At 37.2% G+C, this 22,349-nt stretch overlaps 1 protein-coding gene across 3 annotated transcripts in view; it reads left to right on the top strand.

Annotated features, from left to right (window-relative positions):
- The window catches only part of LOC110789638 (pre-mRNA-processing protein 40A), a 28,041-nt gene extending 6,000 nt beyond the window's left edge, over nt 1–22,041 (top strand). For 2 of the 3 annotated variants that reach the window (XM_021994335.2, XM_021994336.2), the window contains 24 exons: nt 2,333–2,406; nt 2,661–2,730; nt 7,363–7,415; nt 7,531–7,588; nt 7,669–8,030; nt 9,210–9,282; nt 9,841–9,927; nt 10,061–10,129; nt 10,227–10,304; nt 10,459–10,545; nt 10,679–10,713; nt 10,860–10,965; nt 11,451–11,531; nt 11,615–11,707; nt 11,784–11,837; nt 12,339–12,455; nt 12,556–12,654; nt 14,927–14,974; nt 15,078–15,170; nt 15,779–15,886; nt 15,961–16,025; nt 16,119–16,221; nt 21,158–21,541; nt 21,707–22,041. In XM_021994335.2, coding sequence (XP_021850027.1) covers nt 2,333–2,406; nt 2,661–2,730; nt 7,363–7,415; nt 7,531–7,588; nt 7,669–8,030; nt 9,210–9,282; nt 9,841–9,927; nt 10,061–10,129; nt 10,227–10,304; nt 10,459–10,545; nt 10,679–10,713; nt 10,860–10,965; nt 11,451–11,531; nt 11,615–11,707; nt 11,784–11,837; nt 12,339–12,455; nt 12,556–12,654; nt 14,927–14,974; nt 15,078–15,170; nt 15,779–15,886; nt 15,961–16,025; nt 16,119–16,221; nt 21,158–21,541; nt 21,707–21,844 — 2,535 coding nt within the window. In that variant the 3' untranslated portion in view covers nt 21,845–22,041. Of the gene's footprint in view, nt 1–2,332; nt 2,407–2,660; nt 2,731–2,951; nt 3,020–7,362; nt 7,416–7,530; nt 7,589–7,668; nt 8,031–9,209; nt 9,283–9,840; nt 9,928–10,060; nt 10,130–10,226; nt 10,305–10,458; nt 10,546–10,678; nt 10,714–10,859; nt 10,966–11,450; nt 11,532–11,614; nt 11,708–11,783; nt 11,838–12,338; nt 12,456–12,555; nt 12,655–14,926; nt 14,975–15,077; nt 15,171–15,778; nt 15,887–15,960; nt 16,026–16,118; nt 16,222–21,157; nt 21,542–21,706 lie in introns of those variants that run through there. The other variant, XM_021994337.2, reaches the window with a different exon arrangement.
- The last annotated feature ends 308 nt before the right edge of the window (nt 22,042–22,349 follow it).

Raw genomic sequence — 22,349 nt, 5'->3', positions numbered from 1 at the left:
TAAGGTTTTCTCCTATGTTACTCAGACACGAGTGTCGGTGTCGTGTCCGACAAGGTGTCGGAGTGTCTGACACTCCGATCCAAATATTTGCAGACACTCCGACACGGTCAAAGGAGTGTCTTGACTTGTTTTTTAGACACGGCTCCCTTACAAAGTGTCGGAAAAAAAATTGAGACTTTTAATAAAAAAACAAAAATAGTTGTTAAATATTAATAAAAGAAAAAATTAAAATTACCAAACAAGGTAAAAGTTGTTTAAAGGAGTTAAAGATACAGAGAATTGAAGTGTAAACGTGGGTTTGAATTGGAAAGTACTCCGTAATAAGTAAATTCTAGAATTGAAAAGTAATAAATAAATATAAAAGAGGGAAGGAAACGCAGAGCTGGATAGCCATGCATGGCTGATTAATTTTATTTTATGTGAGTGGTGCCCTAGTAGGCCTGGGCTATTGAAAAAAAAGGTTAAAAGAAAAAGAAAAAGGTGGAAAGCCCACCCACTCACCCTCACCAACGACGCAAAACAGAGAAACGGGAAGGAAACGCAGAGCTGGATAGCTATGCATGGCTGATTCTCAAAGTCAATTAGTGAAAACAAAAATTGAAGAGTGCAATCAGGGCATTTTTTCTTCAACAACAAAAGCCCCAATATAGTTGTTCTTTTCTCGCTTTCCTCGACCTTCAATTGCTAAATCTAGGGTTTCGAATATTTACCCTTTTCTTTTCTCCTCCCGATTCCGACACTACATTTCAGACTCTTTTCCGACACCGGTGTCGACACCTCCCCGGACACGTGTCGAATGTCGTGTCGCGGGTCGGGTCGTGTCGACACCGACACCCACCGTCGGAAGAAGTGTCGGAGTAACATAGGTTTTCTCTCTCCTAAACTTAATATTCTGCCCATTAAACAAAACAAAACTCACTAAAAATTGGTCACGTGAGTATTACGTGTTAATTTATTTAATTCAAGCTTGCTTCTGCGCCCATAACACAAGAAACGTGCGCTTCAACAAAAGCCCGCTTCCACATAAAGCGCACAAAGCACGCGCACCTTGTACCTCGCTACGCTATTCGTACCTGGCGCGTTCTCAATTGCGCCCCCAGTCGCCCTAGGCACAATTTTTAAAACTAAGCTCACCGGTCACCAGTAAACGCTACCTTGATGAACTCCAATTATCAACAAAACACCACCATTCTTGCAACCGTAGGAGCAAAGTTTTTTCAAGAAAAAGAGGTTTAGTCCTTTTTTTTTTTTTTCTGGATTACTACGGCTGCCAATGAGATGTAGGATTTGATTCCATTCCGTCTGGTGATTTTTTGAGGTTGTTGGGGATACAATTGTATGAACGGGATTGAATTAGAAGTGTTCAATCTAATTTGTAATAACAAACATTAACAATTACGAAGATCGATTAAGCAAGCAAACCAAGCATGAAAATGGGGACAAGGAAATTTACCGTGGGAAACCCGAGCACTAGGAGAAAAACCCACCAACCCACTAGAAGTTATGATGAAGATTTACAAAGAGATTATCAAGCTAAGCAAGCTTCACCTCACAACTCACCCTCACTTAAACCTTAAGTGTATGAGCTTTCAATGAGGAGTTTCTCTCTTATAAATTAACAACCCTAACTCTAAGACAAGCATATTATGAGTATATATAGTGCTAGAGTATACAAGACAATCCTAGGGTTCTAAACAAGCCACATCCCTTGATCAAAACATAAAGAGAGGAAGCTAGCAAGAGCCGTCACGAAAACCAGCCCGCTGGCCACTCGCTTGTTCACAAAAGGAAGAAGAAATTTGCAACTGCAATGCCCGCTGGAAACCAAGCGGCCCCGCTGGATTTTCCTACGTAACCTTTCTTCCACCTTCCAAGCCTCTCCTAATGCCTCCTTAGTTTATTGCCCATCAAACCCATCTCCACACTACATCAAACCCCAACAAGTGTCACCTCCATCTCTGGCTTCATATTTTAATAATAGATCTCAACCATCCATCTTGTACATCTTGCTGGTTATGTGTCCTTGTATACCACAGTTTCTGCACATCAATGCCACCTGATCCGTTTTTTCTTTCTCTATCATGTATCTGTGTTCATGTGTTTGCGACTTTATTTTGAGAACTTGAGATGGTGAGGTAAGAGAATGTTTGAGAAAAACCTTGAAGGTAGACATCTTTTTGATTGTTGGCAATAGAAAATGAGACATTGTTTTCGCATTCGTGGACAGTTCTTATGATCTTGCTTTTATTGGATATTTTTTCTTCGTGGAGTCTAGTAGTGTAGTAGAACTGTGGTTGTGATCAACCTTTTTTTTTACTACTCTTGATTTCAGGCTGTTAATCCCCCCGACACCAGCCAACAATCCTCATCTGATTGGCAAGAGCACAACACTCCAGATGGAAGAAGGTTCTGATTCGTTTCTCCTTAGCATTATTATTAATTTTTTCTGTCATTATTGGTGTACCTATGTCGATAACTGAATACATAGTCTACATTCATCATTTTGCTAGTCTATTACTTGTAGTTTTGTCTTTTCATCTATGGCCGGGGTCTGAAAAATAAAGATTAAATTTTAACTTATACATAGTGTACTGTTTGGCTCCCTATTTAACGATCAACACTTTGTTCATTTCTTTGTTATTCTATCTTGTACGGCGCAGATATTATTATAACAAGAAAACTAAGCAATCTAGCTGGGAGAAGCCTGTTGAGTTAATGACACCAACAGAGGTGAGTTATTTTCATCTTAGCATGCTTCTTTTTTAATTGTCTAATCTTTAGTTAAACGTTGATTTTTTTTCTTTTTTGTTTGGGTATTATTTGCTTGGTATGTTCCGGTTTATGGAATTATGGTTGTAGACTTCTATAACTTGAATAGAAGGAATACTTAATTGGACAAGATTGTTTTATTCCAATTCTCCTTTTGTTTGCATGTTCCCACTGGTTTGTAGATGTCATGGCAAGTCAGGAGACTACTCTATATGCTCACCTTGAAGGCGGATTCACTTTTGCAAGGCAGGCAATGATTCGCTATATACATTATTTTCTTAGATAGGAATATCTTTTCTTTTATGCTTATTTTTCATGTTGAATGGTTTCACATATGTTCTTGTTTTAAGATTGCTTCTCCTTCTTTCCGCAATTGACCTTCCCATCAAAAAATACTTCCTCTGCTCTTATACATGACACAATTATTTAGCCACGTTTTCCAATGCACGATTTCAAACATTAATATCTTCCAAAAATTATAAAAAATTGATATTTAAAAAATATTTATTGAGACGAATCTAACAAGACCCCACACGACTATGTTATTTCTTATGTATAAATCACAATAGGAAGTCAAATGAACTTTTGTGAATAGTGTCCAAAACCGAAGCTTATGGTGTAGGTACGTAGGTAAGCTCTAAAAAAGAGTCCCTGTCAACAGCTTTCTTTCAAATACATTCATTTGTGAGAACCCAATTGTGTCATGTAAATAAGAATGGAGGAAGTAATTTATAACTTCGACCAACTGCTGAGCATCCTGTAAATTAATGGAATTAATATTTTTGAGTATTGTTAAAGTCTTAGGCCATTCACGTTTTTCTTTAATGCTCCCTTTCAAAATTACCACAATTTTCTTGTGAAGGCTACACATGTAAGTTGAAATGTCATCAATTACGTGTCTGCCATAAAAGGGAACTAGTTTAGCCAAACTTTGCTAAGTGATTGCACACATTCGGCTGAAAAGGTGTTCCAGAATATTTTCTTGAATCTAATTAGAGCTGCTATGTCAAAATTTTTGGCGCAAAGAGCCAACTAAACTGAAAAGTTTCATAAACTCTTTGACCCCCCAAATTGAAGTATCCTACTTCCATACAATTCATGGTATTCAACAAATAATAAATATCTTAGTGTCGTAGCTGTCTTAAAGCACATGTTAAAATAGGTGGAGCCAAAGGGAAAAACTGAAAAATATCGCGGGCACATGCAAAATAATGATGTGGATAAAATCAACAGGCTGGAATCATTTAGTAAGTTGGGGAAAATTAAGTGGAAGTCCCAACCGACTTATGTCAGCCTCACCTGTGGTAATCTGATCAGTGATGTTCTTCCCACTTTATTTTTCTTTCCTTCTGGAATCGTGAACTTTAACTTTATTTGGCTGGAACCTAGAAGTCACTAGTCATCTGCAGCAGCGTGAGATTGACCAATATGGACATGAGCTGTCCCATGATTATCCCATAATAAAAGCAGTTGTTGATGATATCTTCTTCTGAGGTCCTTTTTCTCCCGTTGGTACTCTGGTAGAATGGAGTAGGGATATAGTGGTTGACTACAAAATGTTTTTTAATTGTGGATTGTTTGTTCATTAGCATGGGTTCACGGCCAAATGTGTTTCTAGTCTACGTGGAAAGAGTGGTTTTGGATTAAGGATTTGTGTCACACTGGCACCCTCTTTTTCTTTTTTTCAATCTCAATTCAAATGTGTTTCTAGTCTACGAGGGAAAGAGTGGTTTTGGATTAAGGATTTGTGTCACACTGTCACCCTCCTTTTCTTTTTTTTTTCAACACCTAGAATATTTTGCACTGTAGTTTATGACTGGTTCAAAGAACTTTGAGATTCAGGCGACTCTTAAAATAAAAATCAAAGCCAAGTCGCGTAGTTAGAAAATTCAAAAATCATGCTACAAGAATTCAAAAACCTTTTATGCTATTGATTTGATTCAAACGGGGTGGGGGACTGCAACGGGCTATGCCACCCAAAACAAAAGTGGGAAGAACTGTTCAATGCTGTTACTTGGTTGGGACTTTGTTTGTGGAACTAATAAGTAATAAACGCAAACACTTAAAAATCTGTTTGACATGCCGATTCACATCTCTTTCAACCAACACAATACTCAATGTTTGGAGCATAAGCTATTTGTTTAATAAGGTTGCTGTAATAAAGATGAGTATGCCCATGAGTTGGCTATACCCAGAATTAGGAATAAAATTAGACGAGGCCACTTTACGATATAGTGGTAGCTTTGGAACAATTAGGGGATTCTGTTTGGAACAATTAGGCGATTCAGTTTGGAACAATTAGCTTGCGCGGTCCTAAGATATTGGAATCGATTTGCAAAACTAACTGAGTAAATAGGTTGATAATTAGACTAGGAGTAAATGATGTATCAAATGATAAGTAAATATGTTATGGTTGCTAATAATACCTTGCAAATGAAAGAGCCCGATATTTCAATTGTTACGTAAATATATAATCCACGCATAAAAAGAAGCATAAATTATTGAAAAGAACGACTATCATGGAAGTCTCGTAAGGAAAGGAATAGAAAATAAGTGAGAAAACGATCGCATAAACTTCTCCTTTCCAATGACAATAGCTTCCTGTCCCTTATTCGCGTCATCATCATCATCACCAGAGAGGTCCACAAAAGTAGGCGAAGCTGTTTTTACTCCCTTAGCACCAATATGCATACTATTCCGAGTTCCCTTAGGTGGAGTATTCTTCTTCCCAGATTGCTTGCTCTTCTCGTTCTAACAAGAACTCGAATTAGGCATTTTTCTATGTGGGATTGGCCGAGGATAATTGTTAAAATTCTGTAGGGTGATCGAATTTGGAGAGGAACTGAAGATTGGATTAGGGAAGTATCCATAGGAATTGGTGAGGAAAACTTTTGTTTGCGTTTGAGTTAGGTGAATAGTTGATGTTTGTGTTTCTTGATATTAGAGAATGATGCTAAACATGCTTGTATAGTGATGCTTAATGTTACAAAATTGTAAAAAATAATTATGGGTGATGTTACAAAGGTATCAACATGAGTTAATTTAATGAGTGATGTTACAACCACGATGACCATGAATAGTGTTAACAGAAACTTTAATGTAGAGGGTCATAACTTTCAAATTAGTATCGAACCAATATGGATGATAGATAGGGCCAAGTATAATAAAAGTAAATGAGTTGTAAAATTTACCAAAAGGGGAAGTGATGCAATTTCTTTGAAACACCGAAGTAGCAAGTGTTTGAATTTTAGTGAAATGGAGGAAGTAAACAAATTGGGTGGTTATTATGCAAAATTCCAAAACAATATGAATTAGACATGCGATTTGGGGGATGATATTGAGTAGTTCAGATTTCCGAACACAAGGATGATAATCTTTTTTATTGGGTGTTGATATAATAATTTTTTTATTACTCGGTATTATTTTGTTATTCATTCTGAAACGTATAACAATTTGAACATGCATTTTTATTGTTTTAGCCTTTTAGGTGACTATAGACTAGAGTCCCACTCTTACGAATCATTATCGTGAGGTTTTTCTTTTGATATGATACTGGAATGTTGTCTACTTATTGTGTAAAACCAGAAAACAGGAGTTGTTTCAGTTAGTTGTCTCTGGTTAAGCTATTCTCCGTAACTGGTAGTGCATTGGCATATCTAAGATGGATTCTAAGATGAGCTTTGCAATGTGTTTGCAGCTTCATTGTTATTCAGATTTGTGTTTGAGGTTGATGTTTGTGTAAAGCTATATATCTTCGGAGTTAGTTCCTAGTAGAGTTAGTGCCTAACATATAAAAAGACATTGTGTAACTTAATCAAAACATGACCTATTAGTTTGTTGGTTTGTTTGTGCTCTTCGTCATGCTTTTAGCTGTTAGTTCGACATCAATGATTGGTATTGTCTCAGATGTTCTAGTTCCAAGACTTCCAACTGACATCTCATTTTTGTTATTGGTGAAATGACTGAGAATGTATATAAAAATGTTTCTGATAATTGTGCCGTGATTCATGTTGTAACAAGAATATGCCTTGTCTAAACCGAGGAAATCAGGTATCTTGCTTCTTTTTCTGTGTGCTAAAACATCTTATGAGGCTGTTAATAGCTGTCTTGGGTTACGTTAGTTGACACAAAGATTGTTTACGTGTCTGTATGACCGTTTGTTCTCTTAAACAGTTGATGATTTGGAGCTTGGCATGCTCTTTATGATTTTTGTATGTGCACGTGTTCACTCAATATCTATTCTTACCCATTATGGTGCTGCAACAAAGATCAGTGATCTTTATAGACACAGAACCACCACATCACGAACTGAATGCGGATACTCTTGTTCGTTCATTTATAAGAAGCAACAAGTTCTTTTCGCATGCTTTATGTAATAATTGATTGTACAATGCTATTGTCAATTTTTTTGGCTTTTGGTAGTCGTGTCTCTTTCTCTGTGAGTTTGTGAGGGCTCCCGCTTGTCTGTATGTTTACATTTTTTTCCTTTGAGTATCGTAAGGGATTCTGATGTTCAATAAAATTATTTGAATCCTTCATTAAAGGAAAATAACTTAATGTTATTTTGAATCTAATATCTTTTACCTGTCACAGAGAGCTGATGCGTCGACTGTATGGAAGGAGTTCACTACTCCAGAAGGGAAGAAGTATGTTCAATGTTCCATTCTATTATTCATGAGTGTTTCATGGGTTTGATTAACCTGTTGGTTCATTGTAGATTCGTTGCTCTGATGATCATGCTTTGTCTGTGCTGCTTACTAGGTATTACTTTAACAAGGTTACAAAGGAATCAAAATGGACCATACCTGAAGATTTGAAGGTATATTAAAGTGTTTGGAGAATAAACTAGGACTTGCTGCCCATGGGCTTGTAACACTAATTAGATGCTGGACTTTGCAGTTGGCTCGTGAACAAGCAGCAAAAGCAGTTAGTCAGGGAGCACAGTTAGATGCAGGAATGAAATCTCATCCTACAACAACTGGAGGTTTTACCTCTGAAGTAGCACCATCAACTAATCCAGTTTCCGGCAGCTCCAATGGGTCATCATCTGTTTCTGGTGCAAGTTCAATCCCGTTAAGTTTTCCGTCAGGTGTTAACCCAGCACCTGTAGTTAATGATGCGTCATCAGAACTCCTTATGGAGCACTCAGCTGCTCCGACCAGCATGGCAGTGACAAATGCTCTTGCAATGACTCCTTTGTCTGCTTCTATTTCTGGAGATGATGCTCTTCCTGCTGCATTAAATGCCTCCTCCATTACAGTGTATACATTTCTACTCCTGATCTATCTTTAATCTTGCTTTTCTTGGTCACATATTTGCCTGTTATATCTACTAACGGGGTTAGATTTAAACCTCACTTTTTTTGGGTGGTAGTACCAACGAAGAAGTAAATGTATACTGTTGCAGTATCTAGGAAGACTAGCTGATAATGGTCTGCTATTTTTTAGCGTTCTTACAAGGACTAGAGTGCTGTTGAACTCTTTATACAAAAGAAATGCTAAATAATCAACCTTCCTTTGCTAGTAAGTCTACTAGTTTTATCACCCTGGATCCATGCTTGGTCATCATCTGGCCCAATCTACTTTCATAATATTTGCATTCTGCTGAATGGGGGCCAAATCATTTAACAAGATAGTGTTAGCCTTCCAACTTGTCTATCTGGGGTTATGAGTCTTGTCAATCCTTGGTAACTTTGATCTGGAAAGTTAACAATGCTACAAAGCTCATTTCTTTATGTTCGAGAGGACATACATTCACTGAGGAGTGAGGACCCAATTCTAAGCGCTGTTTCAAATAGACATGCAGTAGAGTTGGTCCTAAGACCTTGATGCCAACCTTTATCCTTTTTTCTGGAGAAGAGGGGACATAGAGCTTGCTTAAAATTTAAAATCCAGACAAATACCCAACTGGCCAACTATTCCTCATTGTTGATAGAGGGGGGGGGGGGTGTCAAAGACTCAAAGTTTTATTGTCAAACACGAAGAGGATGTACTAAGGTAAGTTGTTAAATGTTAGTGGATTGTTTTGAGGTTAGGTTGTGTTGTTTTGAAATCCCAAGTGGAAAAGGTAACAAAGATGGGAAGTTGAGGCCATACTGCAGGCTGTTTAGCCAACCTGTCATACCCTTTAATAAGCGAAGGAGATTTAAGGGGATCAGGGGATTTCTTACACCAATTCAAATTAAGTCATCATGAAGACTGAAAGCAGTGAGAATATGCTGTCCTGGTAGTGAGACACTGTTGTTGATAACAGCGTCAGGAGAGGGATGGATACAGAAGAGGTGTTCCCCATGTTAATTTCAAAATATCTGTTACTTCTGAAAAGAATTCACTTTTCGTTTTTGGTTCATACACTTGGTCACTGAAGGACTAAACCCAGTCTATTCATCTTCTCAGAGGTCTGTAATGTCCTGCTAGTTCTAATTATATTTTTCTTGACAGGAATGCTTCAGACAAATTACCATCTCAAGAAATTTCAACTTCTACAGATGGAGGTTCTGCACATGATCTTGAGGTATGTGGGTAGGCATGAATATGTTACTCCCTCCGTCCCAGAATACTTGTTACAGTTTTTTTTTTTTTTTTTATATGTCCGGGAATACTTGTTACATTTTCCTTTTTTCATATGTCCTAGAATACTTGTTACCACTTCCTTTTTTCTAATATGTCCTAGAATACTTTTTAAACTTCCATGTTAGGAATGAACCCACAAATATTTTAGTATCTGTCTCTTGACACACTCACTTAATCGAAAAAAGAAAAAACCTACTAACTCATGTCACATCTATTTTTGACTAAAATAACAATTGATCGGAGGAAACGAACCAACCCACTTGTCCTGATCGGAAAACCAAGCAACCATGTATCATCAAAGACTATGTTCAAAGATGAGTGTAACAAGTATTTTGGAAGGGAGGGTGTATAACAGGTGATTAGACATATGACTTGCAAATATTGCAATCTGGATTCTGGTATACACCATACTGCAGTAAATTCTTTGTGCATTTGTGCTTATATCGACTCAAACTGAATTTTAGTTTGATGCCTTACTGAATTCTTGTGTACATATTAGGAATTACGTAAAGGGATTACTGCTGGGAAAGTTAGTTTGAGCGAGAAACCAACCAATGATGAACCTTTGGTTTTTGCCAACAAGCAGGTATGATACCTTCAGATGACTTAGTCTAGCATGTTCTGTTGCTTTTTCTTTGGCATTCATCTAGTATGTTTTGAGTTTGTTTCTGCACGTCTGTATGATTATTTCTGCACTGACCCATTTTTTCTTTTCTTAGGAAGCAAAAGGCGCGTTTAAGTCACTTCTTGAGTCTGCAAATGTCCACTCTGACTGGAATTGGGATCAGGTATGGAGCTGATTTTTTTTGTGAATAAATGAAATAGCACAAAGTCTGTCCGGTTAGCCTGCCTATGGTTTAATGTTTTATTTAAATATATTACCAGGCTATGAGGGTGATAGTCAATGACAAGAGGTATGGTGCTCTGAAAACATTAGGGGAGCGGAAGCAAGCTTTTAACGAGGTAGTATTACATTGATGATGCTTTTCTGCAACCTGTATTGCTTTTCTTGGTTTGTTTGGATCTCTAGGTTATCTTTCTGTTTATTTTGTGTTCAGAAGACAATTTTTATTGTTATTAATATCAAGTTCGTTCACGACTTCCTTTTTTTCACTAGTATTTAGGACAGAGGAGGAAACAGGAGGCTGAGGAGCGGCGCTTGAGGCAGAAGAAAGCAAAGGAAGAGTTTACAAAAATGTTGGAAGTATGCTGCTTTCCTTCGATGCTTTTTCTCCTAATTTTTTCCATTGCATTTTTTCCTTTTATCATTTTGTTTGCTATGTTGGGGAACGGGCTGTGAGTTTGATAATAACATAATTTTTTTATTTGCTTTAAAGGAGTCAGAGGTACTTGCATCATCGATGAAATGGAGGTATATGTTTTGTGAGTTTACCATTTACAACTTGCAAGCTTGATCTGCTTCCTCTTAATTGTCTCATATTGAAGCAGATGTTGTGATTCTTATTTAGATTCGTTCTGGTCTGTTTAATTGTTCTGATTAGAGTTTGATGTCATCAGTAAAGCTGTTACTATGTTTGAAGATGATGAGCGGTTCAAAGCTGTCGAAAAGCCGAAAGATCGGCAGGAGCTTTTCGATAATTACTTGGTGGAACTCCAAAAAAAGGCAAGTATTGGATTTAAATAGCATCTTGTGAAGGACAAAAGTTCCGAAATAATGTGACTAACAGTTACTATAACGAAAAATGCTAAATATGCTTCCCTTAAACACTTATGCTGTCATGTGGATGATGTGTCACTTTAGTAAACAAGATTTAATACCCTTTTTCAATATCAATCTAAAAATCATGCTGTAATTTTAAAAAAATAATTCCCTAAAACACAGTAGCAAAGTGGCTCTTTCAGTTACATGAAGGTTTCATTCTTTTTAACGAAGTCTTTCAAACCACATTTGGCACTTTCAATCATGATAATTTAGATGTTTGAGAAGGGTGCGTTAGTGAACCAACATTCTAGAAATCATGTCACTTTTTATTTTGGTTTATAGTCTCAGCTATTCGCCTCTTCTTTCAGTTTTCGTTTTGATTTCAGCTTTATCAGGTATACTTCTTGGCTGCTCATGTGTATGCTTCTTGTGCTGAGTTTATTCAGGAAAAGGAGAAGGCCGATGAAGAGTACCGACGGAATAGAGAAGATTACTGGACGTTTCTGGAATCTTGCGACTTTATTGAGGTGCATTATGATGCTTCTTAATTTGTTAGTTTCCTTTTACTAGGCATATCATAATGGTATATGTACTTATTTTTGATGTTTAGGCAAACAGCCTATGGAGAAAAGTTCAGGACCGCTTGGAGGATGACGAGAGATGCTCACGTCTTGAAAAGATTGACCGCTTAGAAATATTCCAGGTTTATAGCATATCTTATTGTCTGCTTATGGAGTTATATCTACTGGAACGTCTTGTTTAATAGTGGTGTTTAACAGGATTACATTCGTTTCTTGGAGAAGGGAGAAGAGGAGCAGAAGAAGCTTCAAAAAGTTTGCATACTACTATATTTTTCTCTCCCTTTACCGTTTATCATCCCCCACATTTTTTTGGAGGCCATTGACTATTTCCACAGATCTTACTTGGCTTGACACTAATACTCATGGTTATTAAAATCGCGATTCAAATCATAGAATCTTACGATTTTACGATTCAAATATGTCTTACGATTCGATTTACGATTCTACACGATTCTACACTTTTTTCTTAACTACCGAAAAATCTCGTAAATATTGCTTGTATAACTATTAAACAACTATATATTTCAATTATTAAATTTTTTCCTATAATATAAGCATTTTAAATGAAATTTGAGAATAAAATCTTGCTTATATTTGTTTGTAGAATCTTACGATTCTACGATTTTATTTTACGATTCGATTCTAATAGTCCCTTCCGATTCAAAGTAGAATCACGATTTTGATAACCTTGCTAATACTATCAGTTTGAGATTTGAGTTATGCTTTTGTGATTAATTAATTACAAACTTATAGGAACAACTGAGGAGAGCAGAGCGAAAAAATCGTGATGAATTTCGCAAGGTGTTGGAGGCTGATGTTGCGGCTGGTGTTCTTACTGCAAAATCAATCTGGCGCGATTATTGTGCGAAGGTACCTAGTCTTTCCTTTTTATTTATAAATCAAGACGGAGGGCTGGAAATTCCCTACAGTATACATCGTTTTTGAAATTTGTTTTCTTCTTGAACTACAGGTCAAAGAATCTCCTGCTTATCTTGCTGTGGCACGTAACATATCAGGGTCTACTCCTAAAGATTTGTTTGAGGATGCGGTTGATGAATTGGAGAACCAGGTACATACCTAGCATCCACAGTTCCATATCTTATACCTATCCTCTGTTTGTCCACTTGTTTTCATATCTATTTCTACAAAATTATGCATTTTTTCTGTTAGACTTTTGAATTGGCCTACATCAGCCAATTTAATTATTTCTTACAAGGAATTTCTTTATTGAAACAACAAAGTAAGGCGTACAACAGTAAGACAAGGAGCCCTCAGGGAAAATTTGTATTCAGAAATCGACCTTGTTCCTTTGTGTCTTCCCAATGAAATGATTTTGGAAACCCCTGCTGCCTTAGCCCATAAAGATGTTATCAATGTTATTTATCCCAGAATCTATTATAGGAACCAGCAGTTCCCTTGAAAATATGGGCATTCTCCTTCAGCCACATAATCCATAGTATAGCCATCACAGTGTTTTGCCACGATAACTTTTCCTCCACCTTACCGAACCCCGCAAATCAATTTGCAACCAATCCTTTATATTTGAAGGTTGAACCTAGTCCTCTCTGAAAGTCTTCTTCACAGATACTTGTCTACTCACAGTGCGGAAAAGAGCAAGACTCACTTAACTCTGAAAACAAGCAGATTTGAGTGAGATAGCCATCGCCAGCCTTTGTTTTCGGAGCATATCATTCCCTATTAATCCTCTTCAAAGCTTTCCAGAACTCCACATGAATGCCCGCACCTTAAGAGGAACCATGGCTTTCTTGAATCTTGATAGCGTTTTCAAATGGGATTGGTGAATATTAAACCTGTGCAATGGGGCGGGGCTGTATTAAAGGCCCTGAACCATCCCTGAAACTAAGGGCCAGGCATGTCCCCTCACATTAACGGGTTTACGGGGTAGGTCTGCATTTTATGGGATTATAAGTTTATAACAAGGTAAGCCAGGCTTTGGGCACTGCACGGTCTGCATTATATGTTTTTATGGGAGACTTTTTTCTGTTTGACTTTGTGGGCTACTGTTCTAAAACCTCGTGCTATCTCTTTCTATATCAGCATTCAGTATCAGTCTTTCTCTAATCTCTACTCTACTGTTTTCGGTTTCATCAAATGTAAGTTCTTCATTAATTAAAATGCTATTCTTCGATTTGTTTCCCTACCCGTCAAACCTCCAAAACCTTACTTTCTTTCACCTGCCCTTCTCTTTCTGTCCTCTAATCTCTACTCAACCCACTCATTATTTTTAGCTCTCTTATCCTTTTTTTTATGGTTCAGCCTATCCTTGAAATTTGTGGAAGTTTTGAGGGGTGAAGAGAAAGAGAGAGTAGAGGAAGTGATGTGGTTATGTACTTGGAGCTGCTGAAGTATTAATTTTACTCCATGAGTTATGCCTCAATTCTTTTTGATGGGGGATGTTAGATAAAAACTGGTTTGATTGAGCAGGTGTGACCCGCCCTGCTATGTTATTTCATTATTCTTGACCCGTCCTGCCCCTTTCCTGTTTTACCCCATTGTGCAGGCCTAGGGATATTGTATAGGTTAACCGAAAAAGCTAATAAAGGATTTACAGGATATCTGAAGAATCTCCCACACATACACTGGAGTCCTTCACATCCATAAACTGAAATACTAAGTAGCCAAGTGGTCATGTAGAATCGGCCCCCTATAACTCCCGATCATGGGATAGTGTCCTGAAATGTAATTCCCACGCAGTACCCTATGAAAACCTGGAGCATCATCTAGAGAAGATAAACATAATTATCGCGGGTAACGGGCACAAAAACACGTCTCTTCTATCCAAATATCCTCCCAATAGTGAATCCTCTTTCCGTCCCATATTTTGTACCTATCAAAGGGTTGAAAGATGAACAGAAGTTTGAGATTAATTTTTATGGACAGTTATGAGTCAGCTGTCTGTATCCCGAGCATCCCACCCATTTCTTACGTAATCCATACTTGCTCTTGATGATGTCATACCAAAGAGACCAAGGCTCAGATGGAAACCTCCACCACCACTTACATCAGCCAATGAAGACACTTCATAATCTTCATGAACTTCCTGTTATATTTTTTTTAAAGAAAAATTTTGGTGTTTTGTTTTTTCCAGCTTACAATTTCTCTATGCTATAATATTAATGGTTTGCCATTATGTTCATTCTTGTTGGTATAATTAATATTATGTGTACTGTTTAATTGTTGTGAGATATGCTGTTGACTATTTGTTGTTCCTTCCAATGTTCTGTAAAGTAGGTCTTTAGAGGAAGAGCTAGTTTTCTGTCCTAATTAGTAATTACTATACAAATATCTGAAATGTCTGAGTTTTTTTTATCTTCTGACAGTATCATGAGGACAAAAGTAGAATAAAAGATGTGATGAAGCTGAGCAAGGTAAGATGAAATGTGTTATTTGCTTGCACTGTGTATTTTAATTGTCTAGAATTTGCTTTAAGCTCTGTCAATAGGTTTACATGAATGTATTTATTTATTGCAGATGACTATGACTTCTACATGGACTTTTGACGAATTTAAGGAATCTGTTTCCCCGGATCTTGGGTCTCCACCGATTTCTGATATTAATTTCAAGGTATTTATAGATAATTTAGAGTTGTAGAATAGTTAAATGGGCTGTTGAATATCTGAATTGCCTGTTAGGGTTATGTCTGCTGACTTTTGCAACTTTATTGTGTTTTCTCCCTGCTAAGGAGCTGTTGGGTTGAAGGGTAAGGAAAGTAATTAAGAAAGAGAAAGAAAAGGAAGTAAATCTACATCCTTTTAATCCAAATTTTGTTTGGTTTGAAAAAGAGAAGGGGTTTCACTTCCTGATAGTCTTTGGTTTACCAGATTGATTCCCAAAAAAAAAAAAAAAAATTGTCGTAAATGGTGGTAAGGAGTGGTCATAAAGCTCCTCAAATTTTAGAAGAATCTTTAAAATGAAAACAATACGGACTATTACTAATCTGATAATGATGGGATATTGTTTCTTTTTTCTTTCTTCTTTCTTCATATTACGGAGTAGTTTTCTTACCCGTAGTTTTTTTACTATCATTTTGAAAAAAATATAAAACCAAAACTATAACCTGATTTTAGTTTTTTAAAACTAAAAACTGAAAATAATGCCGAACGGCCCTTAGTTGGTTTCTTTTTACATTTGTTGCTGTTGTTATAATATGATTTCTATCTACTTGTTTGCAGCTGGTTTTTGAAGATCAGCTTGAAAGGATCAAAGAGAAGGAAGAGAAAGAAGCTAAAAAGCGCCAGCATCTTGTAGATGACTTTACTGATCTATTGCGGTCTCTTAAGGTACCTATGAATTCATATATCTTGTGACCGACTGTTTTATAAGACCTTTTATTTATTTCTGTGTTGTTTTGTAGGACATAACTGCATCTTCTACTTGGGAAGATTCTAGACAACTCTTCGAGGATAGTGAAGAGTACAGGTATACCTAATTTAATGATGCTGGTAGTTCCAGTTTTATATGAGGTTCTGAATGATATATTGAATCTGCTATCAAACCATATACTTTATCCAGGGAAATTGGGAATGAAACACTGGCAATGGAAACCTTTAAGGACTGTGTTGTTTACCTGCAAGAGAAGGCAAAAGAGAAGGAACGAAAGCGTGAGGATGAAAAGGTATAGTATCCACTTCATTGGGATTGCTGTCAGTGTTTTTGTTGATGCAGATCTGTGAATAAATATAATTGTTGGCGTAACCAAAATTTCATCATGTATAATTGTTGGTGAAACTGGAATTTCTTCCCATTGCACTACCTGCTATTAATTCAAGGATATAATTCATTTGCCTAGCCCAATCTCAGTGCATTGGAAAGATATGGTGTATTACTCAAACCTCATACAAATTGGGTTCCAAGTTTATAGGACATGCAAGGAAGTCTAACTCTCTCCTCAACCTGAGCTCTCTATCTCTCTTCTCTGAGTCTTATCACTTGCTTACTGCCAGTGTGATAGCACTGCAACTCTGCAGGTCAATGAAGACCAAAAACTTTACCTGTGATTAAAGTTTCCAGTTTGCATCTTCTTTATCACTCTGATGGGGGGCAAGGTTTTTGGGACGGGAAAGTTCCTTGTCTTTCTGCTGTTAGCGAAACTCAGAAATATTTGCAATGAACGGATTGATTTTTGTTTGAACTGGTCTTTTCTGCTGATCCAGAGTTTACTGTAACCAGCTTTAACTTGGTATTATAATGTTTATACCCGTGTAATTGATTCCTTCCTTACATGATCTTAGATACCTTAGCTGTTTGTTAATGTATATAGCCCTTATTTTTGGTTCTGAGCAATGAGTGACCATTTTATCACCTAGATAAGGGAGTATAATGAGACTTCTAATCTACATTGTAATACAACTCTGACAAGTTACCAGTATTGATTGGGTCTTTCAGGTTTCCTTGAAGTTGAATATAACAAGGTGCTTGTGTGTTATTATTTAGGATATTTTAGGAAAATCAAGTAATAGAAGCAACTTCTATAATAGTTAGTGATTCGAACAACATTTTGTTTTTTTTCAAGTGTGAAGGTCACAGTTTTTTAGTTAGGTTGATATCTTTACGTTGCAAACATCTTTGTACATATTATTTTTTGTTAACTCAATCCTTATATGACTTTTATGATCAATCCTTTGTTAAATGTGATGTTTAAATTGAATGTTCCCCAAGTATTTAGATGTGTGTTTGCAAACGGTATATTTGTCAAGAACACCTTTTATACACTTCTATTAATATAACAACCTTTTTAAAAAGCTTTATGACTAACCACCTTTTTAAATTAATGAATTTAAGTTTTTGCAACCAGAGTCCGCCGATTTTTCATTTAAAGTGGTAGCAAAAACTTGTCTGGACTTAAAATCATCACAATTGGCTAGACTTAGTTTGGGTCTCAAAAACCCCTTCATGTGGCTCGAATCTATATTAGTTTTTTGGGACTTATTTAAGACTCAAATGCCTAATGGTGACACACTTTCATGAGGCTCGAAAAAACAGTTCTCAATTTTTATTGAAGCTCCAAAAATATTAATCAATTTTTTTGGAAAAAAAGGATTTTCCTTTCCGATTTTCTAGAATGTTATCAGCTAAAAAGGTTCTAAAATTTGCTATCTTCTCTCATTTTTGCTAATCTATCTAATGGATGGGTCTACTTTTGACAATTCTTTCTCTCCTCTTGATCCCCTTCTTAAGCCTCCCATGTAGATGCTCTTATAAGTTAGTTGTTTGAATATAAACAAAGTTTCACCATGCGATTTAAATGTGATACGTCGTACTTGATGAATTTCCATTAAGTAGTCGCAAACATTGAAGTTTCTTGATTTTTTAAGGTAGTTATTCAAAAAGTTAAATTTAGAAGGTAGTTATCTGAATAAAAGTGTATAGATAAGCTGATAGGTAATATTTGACAAATTTACCTTTGTGAAATGAAATTTATATTGTGTATACTATAGCTTTACAAACTCTTATTATTGATTTCTATTTCCGTTTCTCACTTCCACAGGGTTATAAGTAGGTTGTCCTAAGATTTTTCTGTGCCATGTGAAATAAGTAATGTGGGAGTATAGAAATTGGTGATATAGATTTTCTTGTGATTTCTTTCATGTCACCTTTATTATAACTTTACTTCCTTCAGATTCACTCTAAAGTCTATGTTCGCTCTCAATCATTCTCCCACAGAGTCTTTTCTCCGTGTGGTTGTCTTTCTTCCACCTGATTCCCTTTCCTGTTGGGTTTAATTGATGAAATCAGTGGGATTATAAAACATGTTTCCTGTCTCCTACAATGTCTGTTGGATGCCATTTTTATATTCTTTTTGCTATCTCTTTCTGAATCCCTTCTTTTTCTTCTCTTCTAGATTACCCTCATCCTCTTTTGTCTTTCAAGTAATTTTCAGCGCCTACTATGTTTGAACGTTTCTATGCCCATTGTATTGCTAATCTCTGTCGGTTTCCTTTTAGTACTTGATCTCTTGCAGGTGGAAGCGATAAGCCACTACCTCACTTCAGCTGCTATTTCCATAAATAGGGCAGTTGTCACTACTCTCTTTTGTCATTGTGCCCTTGAGGTCGCCAAACTCCCTTACCGGGTTTTCGATGTTGGAGAGGTCAGCCATGTATTGATATGGATGGTTGGGTTGCCAAAAACACGTCTTCTTAAATAGTGTAAAAGGGTGTTTGTCATTTGCCATTCTACCTGTAAGCCCTGAGTGGTTCGTGCATAGGGTGATGAGTTTAGGATTCGGATATTGAAGATGAACCGCTCAATTTAAAGAATTGGTTATTATACCTTTGTAGACTTCTTGTTAGGACAGTAAGGGGGCGTTTGGTTCAAAGGGGGTAAAGGGAATGGAATCAGGAAAGGGTTTGGAAGGGAAAAGAAAGGAAAACCCTCAAATGCGTTATGTTGTTTGTTTTGACACTATAAGGGAATCAATCCAATTCTGAGTTCTCAACCACCACCAACCATCCCTTTTCTTCAATACACAACAACCACCGCCAATCTACAACAACCACCACCCCCTCTACCTTCGGCTACTTTCCTCCCCTCTGACGCGGCCTCTTCGGTCTTTACCGCGGAACCGCTGCCTCTTCGGCCTTCACCGCTGCTCTCCTCGTGTACCCGCTCTCCTCGCGCCGCTGCACTCTTCGGCTCTCCTCTCCCCTCCGACATCGCTGCTCTCCTCGCGCCGCTGCACTCTTCGGCTCTCCTCGCGGCCCGGCTTCATCAAGATCTATTTATTTTATTTTTAGATCTAGTTATTTTATTGGATTTTCTTGATGATTGAGGTTATTTTTTGGGTAGTTATGTGATTTCAAGTGGTTAGAATTGTTTTTGGGGTGACTTGGATGGTTTCCGGCAAGTTTAGAGCTTTTTTTTGGGGGTGGTTGGGATGAATTTCGGGGGTAGGGTGGTTGTTTTCGTGGCGGGAAAGGTGGTTTTGGTGGTGGTTGGATGATTTCGGCGAGGAATAGGGTGGTTTCGGTGGTGGTTGGGTGATTCCGGTGGGAAGTAGGGTGGTTTCGGTGGTGGTTAGGTGATTCCGGTGGGAAGTGGGGTGATTTCGGTGGTGGTTGGGTGGTTGAGTAGGTTTGTTGGGGGCGGCGTAGGTGGTTGGAGTGGTGGGTCTGATGGTGTTTTGGTGAAGATGTTGGTCAAAGATGGTCAAAGTGGTAGTTAAGTTGGTTGGGTGAAGAAGAGTTTGGGGGTTAGCATGATTCCTTGGGGTAGGGTGAAGAATCAGAGTAGAGGGAAATGGGGGAATCACAAGGGTAAAGGGAATGATTGAATTGGTATATCAAACAACAACAAAGGGAATCAAGGTAGTTGATTGCCTTTCCCTTTGTTGATACCCCCCAACCAAACGCCCCCTAATATAAGATGCTTACTGGTAATGTTAGAAATTTGGTTAACTGTAGTGTAGCAGTTTATTAAAGCTGCATAACAAAAATTGAACTGCGACTTGCGAGATTTGACTTTTTAAAAGTAGGTTAAAATAAATTATTGAAATCAATCTGATGCTTACTAAGGCTAGTTGCCTTGTCCTTTGGCTTGTTTCTATTGTACCTTGCATGTTTTCCCTTTGGGGCTGTCTGCCTAAAAGATAGCTAGGAAAGGTACCCCTATCTTTTTTGTTAAAATAGAGAATATCCATAGATGTTTCAACTCTCTTTCTCTGTCCACAGGGACTCCGTTTCAATATCTTTCCCTATGCTGGAAGATGATCATAACCTCTCTGCACTTCCTGGGATGTTCATATATTATGCTATTTATGTTATATTCAGCAGATTGGCAATATCACATTAGGATGCTGATGAGAGAGTTTCCTCTCTTTTTACGAATATCTATCAGTACGGATGGTGACATGACCAGTGTTTCCTTTGCATTTCCCAATGCTAACCTACTAAAACCAATCTAGGTTCTGACAAGCAAAGCATGTTGTGATTGGCTTACTTGTCAAAACAAAGGGTAATAGGATTACCCGTGAAGGAAGGAGTATGTTAAGTGTTAGATGTTGCGAAATATTAATTACCGTCCACCTTTTAGTGCATGATTGATTATTGGGAGAGAAAATTGCCTATTTTGTTATTTAGAGCATTCACGTTTTGCACGTGAAAGTTTTCTATCTTTTGGTCTATGGCTGCAATGTTCAGGATTTAGAGTTTTGATTTGTGTGTGTGGTGGTCCGCACTAGTAATTAAGTGTATGTTTCTGCAGGTTCTTCTATGTATTGATTAGGAGTTTCGCTGTAGTTCATGTTTTGGATTGTTTCTCATGAGAGGAGTTTTATTCAGATGTACTACGTATTTATTACTTCATTTCATATTATGTGACTTTGTTTCAAAGATTAAGCTGACAATAAGAACATGTTAGTCCTGCCTAGCCATATTTAATTAGTGTACAGGTTGTTTGAAGTTATAGATGAATGGTTTGAGAAAAGGGGATTAATAGATTAAGTGTAGAGATATTATGCAATCAATGGATTAACTTTTTTTTCATTCATTATTTTCTTTGATTAAACTGCAGTATCATGTCTTAACTTTTCCTGGTGTTAAATGGATATTCAGGTGAAAAAGGAGAAAGAAAGAGAGGAAAAGGAGAAGAGGAAGGAGAAGGATAGGAAGGAGAAAGATAAAGATCGTGACAGAGAGAAGCGGAAAGAACGCTCTAAGAAAGAGGAGTCAGATGATGAGGCTGTGGATGCAACTGATAGCCATAGCAACAAGGATGAAAATAGGAAGGAGAAGGAAAAAGACAGAGACAGGAAGCATAAAAAACGGCACCACGATAATACAATTGATGATGGAAGTTCTGACAGGGATGATGACAAGGAGAGACGTCACCGAAAGAGGCATCATGATACCACAGATGATGTCAGTTCCGACAAAGATGATAAAGAAGATCACAAGAAATCACGCCGACATGGTAGTGACCGGAAAAAATCTAGGAAGGTATGATAAGTAGTACCCAGTTTCTTGAGGACTTGAATATTGGAAAAAAGGAATTTTTAATGACACCACCATGACATTGATAACTGGATAATTTAAGCTAAACCTTAATTAAACAAAAATCTTTGAAAATTATTATTGATTAAATGTTTTTCTGTACTTTTACAGCATGAACACTCACCGGATTCAGATGGTGAAAGTAAACATAAAAGGCATAAGAGGGATCACCGTGATGGCTCCAGGAGAACTGGTGCTCATGATGATCTTGAAGACGGTGAGCTTGGTGAGGACGGGGAAATCTCGTAGTCTTCATGTAGTAGTCATTCTCTACTCTCAGCTCCTAGTGTTTTTTTATGAATAGAATTTAAATGTTATGCATGTGTTCTTCAACAAAGTTTTGATCTCTTTGCATGCCTGTCATATGATTACCAATTTAGATGGTTGTGTTAAAATAATTACATAGTTTGTTCTTGTAAAAAAAAACGATTAGATGGTTTTGTGTTCTTCTGTCTTCTGGGCGACAATGTTGTCTTTCGTGTTTATTTGGCTTTTGCTGTAGTTTTTGGATTATGTTTAAGAGAGTCCAGGAAAATAATAATAAATGAAAAGTAAACGGATAGCTACACTACCGTCATGGCGCCACTGTCAGGCCTTGCAGTTGCCGAAAACTACTCCGTATTTGTCAATAATTTCAGCTCCAACCTTTTATTTGGTTGATGGGTGTGTTGAAATTTTACTATGATAAAAGTGCCTGCTTGTATAATTAAGAAGTCACATTGGCTTTTAAGTTGGATGGCTATGTGATACGGTC

This window comes from Spinacia oleracea, chromosome 4, assembly GCF_020520425.1.
Source record: "Spinacia oleracea cultivar Varoflay chromosome 4, BTI_SOV_V1, whole genome shotgun sequence".
NCBI lineage: Eukaryota > Viridiplantae > Streptophyta > Magnoliopsida > Caryophyllales > Amaranthaceae > Spinacia > Spinacia oleracea.
The sequence above is the reverse complement of the archived record's forward strand: the minus strand, read 5'-3'. Positions and strand labels throughout refer to the sequence as shown.